Genomic DNA, 8,959 nt, shown 5'->3' with positions numbered 1-8,959 from the left:
ACGAAAAGAAAGAATAATAACAATAATAATAATAATAAGAAGAACGCACATCTCAAACCTCTATCCCTGTGAGAACATTGAACACGACCGACTATCGGTAAAAGCACCTTCCCAAGCGCACAGTAGCATGGAAAAATCATTCAATGGCAAACTGCTATTCCATTTTGGACAACCTCATTCGCGAATGACATTCTCAGCTTGGCCAACTATTTAATTCTGCCGATTCGATTGATCGCCCTGCAGTGCGATGTACTCAACTCAAGTGACCAAACATGTTTGCTTTGCTAGCAATCGTGATAGTGCTGCTGCTGATTATATTGCTCGATACGACTAGACAACATCATGCAGCCAAATTTGCCCGCACCATCGCAACGATTCGTCCCTGTTATCCTTTGCTTGGGATCGCGTCGGTATTTCTGGGTAAAAGTGAACTGCAACGGTTCGAAAACTTTGTGAAAGTGCTGCAGACTGTGGATCGGATCGGAAAGGCATGGCTCGGACCGCAGCTGATTTTCTACGTGTCTCATCCGGATTTGATACAGCAGGTTCTAACCGATCCAAACTGTTGCGAGAAACCGTTCTTCTATGAGTTTGTCAAGTTGAAGCATGGATTATTTTCGGCGAAATGTTAGCATCGGGTTGGACGCAATATCAGTGAGTAAGATTTGAAGCAACCTTTCCAACATTGCAGATTCCCTTTGGCGACCTTATCGGAAAGCACTGAACCCAACGTTTAATGCAAAAATACTGAACAGCTTCGTGCCGATATTTGAAAGGTTTTCCAGAAAATTGGTTCAGAATTTGAAATCCCGCCCCGAAGGAACGGCGGTTGACATGTTGGAATTTACTACCGAGTGTGCATTGGAAATGGTCTGCGGAACCACGCTCGGAACGGGTCTGAAGAATGGAAGTGGCAAACGAGAGTTCATGCGAAGCATGCAGGTGTAGGTGTAGATGCGATTGGCTGGTTGTTTGAGTGTAATGGAAACGAATATTGTTTCCAGATTGATGAGTAAAGTGGCCACGCGAGTGCTAAGTGTCAGCATTTACAATGAAAGTATCTATTGTCTCACAAAAGGGCACAAGGAGGAGAATCGTGCACGACAGAACTGTCTGGATTTTGCTCTTAGGGTAAGTGGAGATGACATGATTGCCTGAAGAGCTTCGAGGTGGATTTGCCTTTTCCCCGTGCAAAGCATCGAACGCATATGATTATCTCTTGCAATTTCCAATTTCATTTGTAGTACAGTCAGGATTTTTTTTGTGGATTCTTCAATGCCAGTATTTCTTGTTACTGGGGCTCTCATGTTGCCAGGATACTCACATCAAATAGGATTTTTACAAATTGGGACTGTGATGGATTATCTCATATTTTTCTACCTGTTATGCTGGGCTTGAGCATCAAGTATGTGCCATTGGACTTAATTGGGAATCTAAGGGAACTTTAGTGCCATACTCATTGGCGTAACTAAGGTAAAATCATAGGGAGGGGGCGAATTTATTTTTTGAACTTCTCAACTAGGCAATACATCGTTTCACTAAGCATTCCCGAGCAGGAAAAAATAACTTATTAATACCAAATTCAGATATGAAAATAGCATAACTGGCAACCTAAATATGGAATAAGTGAGGCTGTCATAAGAGGTAAAATACCAAATATAATACCTTAAAAATATTCTACGAATAACAAACTAATAAATCATTTAGTTATTACAATAACAAACAGATAACAGACGCTTTTTAAGATGCCAGATTACCATAGTTTGTTATTTTGAAGGTCTTGTAATACCAATTCAATAACTCTTTTAGGTGTTATTGTCTAAAAACTGGAAAATCACATTTTGTTATTTTGGTATTCATTTGATATTTTACAAATTCTGTCGATAACTGAATAATATCAAAACAAGGTTTCATACCACTAGCATATCAAAATCTGGTATCATACATATCAAAATCTGGTATCGCAAATTGAATGGGGTTCTTAGTCATTGGAACCTAGCGGAGATTTTAGCGAGATGATTGATTAACGATTAATAAGAGTCATTGGTATGTCGATTTTGACATTCTGTGGTATTAGAATCATGGTATCATGGCAGTGAAGATGGTGTACTCAACTACTTTTGCATTAACGATGGAATCAAATATGGTAACTTCCATAACATACACAGCAAAAAAATATTTATAATATCACATCAAAGTGACTTCAGTCGTGTCGAAAATATGGTGTAATGCTACTTGCCAAAAAGGGCAAAATTATCATTAATACAGTGCATGAACTGACATGACGCTGCTTTTACTGCATTGGTTCATTTATTTTTTATTTATTTTTTCCTTAATATTTTATGGTATGGTAAATATGCATGTTTTGCACTTTCTTAAATTTCCAATTTATCTATTTATCACAAAATTTATTTCAATACAAGGTTAGAAGATATATTTTGCTAGGAGAACTTCCCAAATTGTGTGATTTGGAAAATTGAATTCAGGTATCGAACTTAAGATATTTTAATTCAATTTCCCAGATCAACAATATTTAAGATTTCTCTAAGGTTTTCAAGTAAAATTCTTTATCACAATATCTCAACTATCCTACCAAGTAATGAATCTTGAAAATATGTCCTGTTATATTATTTTTTCCCCATCAAAATCTTTAAATTTCTTCAATATCCAAAATGGCCGAATTTCAGCAAAAATGTGAATGGTTGACCATAACAAATAATTAAAGTCTGTTGCAGTTAGTATTTGGCCGCATCTTTTTAATTACTGTAGCGTACTAGTTGGCGTAGCGAGAAATCGTTGACAGCGTTTTGATATGTAGGGATTGTTTATTCAGTTTATGAACATATTCAAAAGTTATCGAAGATAGAAGGTGAGAGACGTGTAAAAATTCTGCACTTTTGACAAATTCCGGGTCAAATGTTTACCTTGCCAAACATAAGGGAGATGCTCCGGATAAATTCAAATTTGTCTTTTCAGATAAATTTGCTAGCAAGTTGATGATTTGGCAAGTCATCTGCAGTTGTGGAAAGACAATTAAGGTTTTCATTACTGGATCGACTATTAATGGACAATAGGGTGTTTCATTTTGAAAAAAGTGATGAATTTTTGATAGGCCACCCTCCAGTTCGATTCATAGCCCCAAAATATGAACCTGTGCAAAAAATGGTAAAGATTGATGAAGGTTTAGAGGTCGCGCCAATGATTTGGATTTTGTATGGAGATTTTGGTGAATTAGTATGGGAAATTATTGATTTTCGTTTACATTGCTCTAACTTTGGTTGTAGTTGTCCAAACGTTGAAAAAAAAAAATATGTGGTTGTCATGACAATGATCAACAAGCCTGTTGTTGTTGCGATGAAATTGGCGTTGTTGCCTTGTACATATTCATCTGTCAATTTACCCTATTTTGCCATTTTTTCACATTTTTATAATTCTTGATACGCTGCAAAACTGAGCGTAGCAACTGTAGGCTTTTTGTTTATTGCCATAGCAATAACATACTAAATTTTTTCGACATTTGGACAAGTAGAAGCAAAGTTATAGCGATATAAGCGATTTTTTAAATTCTTCCATAGTAATTCCCATACAAATTTCAAATCATTGGCGCGACCTCTAAACCTTCATCAATCTTTACCAATTTTTGCACAGGTTCATATTTTGGGGCTATGAATCGAACTGGAGGGTGGCCCATCAGAAATTCATCACTTTTTTCAGAATGAAGCACCCTAATGGACAACTTTACAAGGAGGAACGTCTCCAGAGGAGAATTTTATCATTCATTTAGTCACACGCAGGTCCTGTAAAGTTCTGGCCCAACTTAGCCATCTACAATTACAGCAGGGATGTAATTGAATGGTATAAGCAGAATAATTTCGATTTTATTGAAAAAAGTATCAATCCACCAAATTGTCTAGATTTTCGTCCCATCGAAATTTTTTTGGCTATTATCAAACGTAAATTAAAGAAATGTGGCAGAACAATCAACACGCCATCTGATTTAGAGAAGTGGTGAAAAGGTTGACAGTGCTACTTACAAGACATGATGGGAGGTATTTAGAGAATAGTTCGTTTCCAGTTTATCCGAAATGCTGACGAACATTTTTTCTGGTAATCCTACAAAATGATACACAACGGTGCCGGTGGTGTAGTGGTAAGCGTGATTACCTCTCACCCTAGCAGGCCTGAGGCATAACATCTCTGATCACGCCTTCCTTCGGATGGAAAGTAAAGCCGTTGGTTCCCGGTTCATGAGTTGATGGGTCGATAGGTAGGGTCCAGGTGTGGGAGCTGCCTTCCTGGCACGTCGGTAGCATTGGTGCTCAGCACGAAAACAAGATCGACGGAAAAAACAAACCAAAGGAAAAAAAAAATACAAAATGATACCCTTTAGCGTTTTTGTATGTTAGGAGAAATGACCCATTATGTGCGTCCAAATTATAAATGGGAATGAACAATCATTTTCGAATTGGCGCTTTTAACTCCGGGTTAAATTTTTGATTTAAAGGCTGGAAAAACGCTTGATTATAAAACATAAGCCTAGAAGAAGGAAAAGAAGGAGGTTATTGGAAGGTCATTTTATTGATTTACAGTGCAACATAATTTTCCTCCGACAATAAAGGTTGACATGTTAAAACAAATTACATAATTCCTAACAGCCCCAATTATCGAAGATTACAAGTGCTGTGAGCAGGCATGGAAAATCATTTACATTCATTTTATACATTCATTTACATTAATTTGCCTCTGATGTATAGAAATTTTGTAGGTAACTTTTGCTCATAACTCAAATCTGCATCTCTTATGCATCACGAACTAGAGCGGGCAGAACTTGTTACTGTTTTTCAGTGAATGTAAAATACATTCACTGAAAAACAGTAGTGGATTCTGTTCGCTCTGGTTCGTCATGCATCAGAGATACGGATTTGACTTGTTAACAAAAGTTGCAGCTAATAACAAAACCTACAAAAGCTATGTACATCATTTTGTGGAATGATGTTGATGAAAAAAGTTAGAGGCAAATGATTGTAAATGAATGCACGAAATGAATGCAAATGATTTTCCATGCCTGGCTGTGAGCATCCTTAGTACCCGTTCCTAGCTTGCGCCCTTTATCGTGAAGGAGGATTCCTCACTGTATGTTCGGCTATTGAGTAACTCTGTATCTTTTTTTTTCAATATTTTTAGATCATCAAAGACAGACGGGGCGTTCTTGGCACAAAGGCTGAAAGCATGGATTCCGACGACGGCTACCAAGTTCGGCGACCCAAGCTATTCATTGACCAAGTTCTATCCGGTACTCATTCCGAAACCAATTTCGACGAGCAAAATCTGAGTGAACAAGTCCTCACCATCATGGGTGCGGTAGGCATCTTCCCTAATGCTGTTATTCAATCAAGCAATCATGTTGATAATTGGAAAATGTTTCCCACCAGGGTTATGACACTTCTGCCCACATGGTAGCCCACACATGCCTCTTCCTGGCGATGTTCCCGGAGCTGCAGGAGAAACTCGCCTTGGAAATTGAGTCCAAACTACCTGACCATGAGCAAGAGCTGACAGTCGATTCGTTGAAAGATCTCCCATTTCTGGACAAATTCTACAAGGAAAGCATGCGGCTGGCACCGGTGGGATCAACCGTAGCCCGAGAGAATCTGACCGAAATTGAACTGGATGGCTGCCGCATTCCAAGGGGGAACATCTTTTTGTTGAATTATTTCATTCTACACCGACGCAAGGACGTTTGGGGACCGGATGCGGATCAGTTTGATCCGGAAAATTTTGCTCCCGAGCGTTCGAGCGGAAGGCACCCGTTTGCGTATTTGCCTTTCAGCGGGGGTTCGAGAAACTGCATCGGTGCTCGGTATGCGGTGATTAGCAACAAAATAATGATCATCCATATCGTTAGAAATTTTCGTCTGAGCACGGAAATCAAGTTCGCAGATTTAAAATATCGCTTGGAGGTTACTCTGCACCTGGCGTTCAAGCATCTGATAACGCTGAAGGCGAGGAAATGAGGCAAAAGGTAATAGATAACAGTGGCATCTCCGCTACAGATGAATATTGCGTATTATTTGTGTTACCGGAGACCATCTCATCCGCTGGTTTATTATTGTTATCGACGGGAGTTTCTTCCTTTATATTTACATTCCACAGCACAACCATGGCGGATGATACAATGCCAGAGGAGTAAAATAAATCGCTGCGGAAAGGTCACCACGCTCGGAGGATCAGCTAGGAAGCGTAATATATCCAAAAGGTTACTGCTTCCATGTTAGCAGTGTGGTGTGGTATAATGTTGTGCGAAGTAATCAATGTTTGATAATAAAGCAAATCCTTTTGGATCTCTCGATTTCTAATCACGGTAACATCAATTCACGAGTTTTTACCCAATTCTTGGGATGCATCAACATTTTATCGGATTTGTTCAGTTTGAAAATGATGAGTATGAATCCCCTTATATAATAAAACAAAAAATAAATTGTTGACATTTGACTGAGTTCTAAAAAGTAAGAGGTTGTATCCAAAACACGACCGTAGATTTGACATAGGATTACGTGCTTGGTATCAATATTCGGCGAATGTGTTAGGGAAACCACTTTTTGCAGGCAATCGGTGATAATTTTGATCAGCATTGCACCAGTTGGACATTTGTGTAATTTTCAATAGTGACCTATTGAAAGTTGATAAAGTGTTCATTTCGTAGAAAAATTTATAATCGATTGGATTGTTTAGAATTTAAATCCATCCGCTATTGACAGAGTTATAAGTGGTCAAAAAATGACCTCTTTTCGTAACGTGGTCGATTTTGGTTTTTTTGAAATTGCACCCCCGAAAGACGTTATCCTTCGTCAAAAATGCGTAATTAAAATGTATTTCTTATTACCCCGTCTTCTTAAAGAAGAAATATTTTCTCAAATTTCTGGCTTTACTTCAATCCAAACGGATGATGCTGTTAATTAGCGTTCGGTTTGCGAAGAACGAACTATCTGAAGTTTTGTTTATTAAAGTGGATAGTACCTTTTCAACTGTTGGTCTACAATATATTGAATTGGTTCTGCTTTTTGATAGCTTTAAATTCTATCCGCCAGACTATAAACATAGCGACTATAGGCGTAACTCATTATACACCGATTCTAGATTAGAATGTTGCCAATTGCCAAAAATAGCATTTGGCGTCAGATTTGACAGAAAAAACTTGACAATCGTCACTGACATCCTGGGTATTTTAACACACTGAACCAAAACCTTTGTCTGGAAAAAGTACGCGGTGGGTGCTAGCGGTGGTTCATCAACCGGTTTATCGATACTGCCAACCAATTGAGCTATTTTTCTGTATATGGCTAGTTTATGGTTGGTACTAATCCAACAGACAAAAAATAAAAATTGGAGGATTTCACAAGGCACATAAATATAGTGGTTCATAGGTTTGACGGCATTGTTTTGAATCCTATTAAATTGACAATTAGTTTAAAAAAGACTGTCTATAAACCACCTAGATATCTTAAGGGGACAGCTCAGAATAAAACAATCAGAAAAAGAGGTAATAAGTTGCAGATTTTACAGACCTAGCATGATCATGTTGTTGTTTCTCGAAGTTCTCGAAAAAAAAAATCATAAAATATTGCTTCGTCATAAAGTTATAATGATGATAACTGGTTAGAGTTATTTCCCACGCCAGTTTGAAAAACCCCGTTTCGAGATAAATACGTTTAAAGATAAAATTTCATTTTTTTCTCGTGGAAAAGTTTTTTTTTTAACTTTTTATTTGTTTCACATTCAAAATAAATTACATTTCATTTTAACCTAGGTGCTCCAGTTACTACAGTAACTTACCAGCCTTAATTGTTATGATATATATCTAAGTATTTTTACATTGTTCCTGTCTTGGCAATTCAGTATTTTAAACAGGTTTTTTAAACCTGCATGTCAGTATAACAATTGATATCTTAAAACTAAAAACTAAAACTAAATCTTATCTAAGTATAAAGGGAATTAATCGTTGCAATTGAGGATTGCAACGATTTTTGCCTGAAATTATTCATTATTTTGTTGGACATTAGTTTTAAAGTCTCAACATTCAAAATTCTATGTACCTCGGTAGTACTGTACCAGGGAGGCAACTTCAAAATCATTTTCAGAACTTTGTTCTGAATCCTTTGAAGTGCTTTTTTCCTGGTAGTGCAACAACTAGACCATATTGGCACAGCGTAAAGCATGGCCGGTCTAAAAACTTGTTTAAATATTAGAAGTTTATTCGTCAGGCAATGTTTGGATTTCCTGTTTATAAGAGGATACAAACATTTTATATATTTGTTGCATTTGGCTTGAATGCCCTCAATGTGATCTTTAAAAGTTAATTTTTGGTCAAGTATTAATCCAAGATATTTCACTTGGTTTGACCAGAAAATTGGAACTCCGTTCATAGTGACTATGTGACTACTACTAGGTTTCAAAAACGAAGCTCTAGGCTTATGTGGAAATATTATTAGTTGAGTTTTGTAAGCGTTGGGAGAAATCTTCCATTTTTGTAAATAAGAAGAGAAAATATCTAAACTTTTCTGCAGTCTGCTGCAAATAACACGAAGACTTCTTCCTTTAGCGGAAATGCCTGTGTCATCAGCGAACAAAGATTTGTGGGTTGAGGCAAATCAGGGAGGTCCGAAGTGAAATTGTTATACAATATAGACCCAAGAATGCTACCCTGAGGAACTCCTGCTCTAACAGGTAGTTTATTAGATTTGGAATTTTGATAATTTACCTGCAGAGTTCTGTCAGTTAAATAATTTTGAACTAATTTCATAATATAAAGTGGAAAATTAAACTTTTTCAATTTAGCAATCAAACCTTCATGCCAAACACTGTCGAATGCTTTTTCTATGTCTAGAAGAGCAACTCCAGTTGAGTGGCCTTCAGATTTGTTTGAACGAATTAAATTGGTAACTCTTAAGAGTTGATGAGT

The 8,959-nt window shown here is 37.3% G+C and overlaps 1 protein-coding gene across 1 annotated transcript; it reads left to right on the top strand.

The window, feature by feature from the left end:
* The first annotated feature begins 272 nt into the window (after positions 1 to 272).
* Positions 273 to 6,332, top strand: LOC135697993 (cytochrome P450 4c21-like). The gene is made up of 6 exons (XM_065217859.1): positions 273 to 627; positions 692 to 944; positions 1,005 to 1,131; positions 5,185 to 5,361; positions 5,433 to 6,022; positions 6,154 to 6,332. The coding sequence occupies exons 1-5, from the start codon at positions 273 to 275 to the stop codon at positions 6,012 to 6,014; spliced, it is 1,494 nt and encodes a 497-aa protein (XP_065073931.1). The 3' UTR covers positions 6,015 to 6,022; positions 6,154 to 6,332.
* Positions 6,333 to 8,959: the final 2,627 nt, after the last annotated feature.

The sequence above is a fragment of the Ochlerotatus camptorhynchus genome, unplaced genomic scaffold, assembly GCF_037179485.1.
Source record: "Ochlerotatus camptorhynchus isolate MF236.1 unplaced genomic scaffold, CSIRO-AGI_Acam_v1.1 ptg000081l, whole genome shotgun sequence".
In the NCBI taxonomy this organism is placed as follows: domain Eukaryota; kingdom Metazoa; phylum Arthropoda; class Insecta; order Diptera; family Culicidae; genus Ochlerotatus; species Ochlerotatus camptorhynchus.
The sequence above is the reverse complement of the archived record's forward strand: the minus strand, read 5'-3'. Positions and strand labels throughout refer to the sequence as shown.

What these genes read in the sequence shown, in the direction of transcription:
- LOC135697993 (XM_065217859.1), top strand. Translation starts at nt 273, where the DNA reads ATGTTTGCTTTGCTAGCAATCGTGATAGTGCTGCTGCTGATTATATTG. An exon ending in GTCTGGATTTTGCTCTTAGG is followed by an intron (nt 1,132 to 5,184) that starts GTAAGTGGAGAT and finishes CAATATTTTTAG; the next exon opens with ATCATCAAAGACAGACGGGG. An exon ending in TCCTCACCATCATGGGTGCG is followed by an intron (nt 5,362 to 5,432) that starts GTAGGCATCTTC and finishes GTTTCCCACCAG; the next exon opens with GGTTATGACACTTCTGCCCA.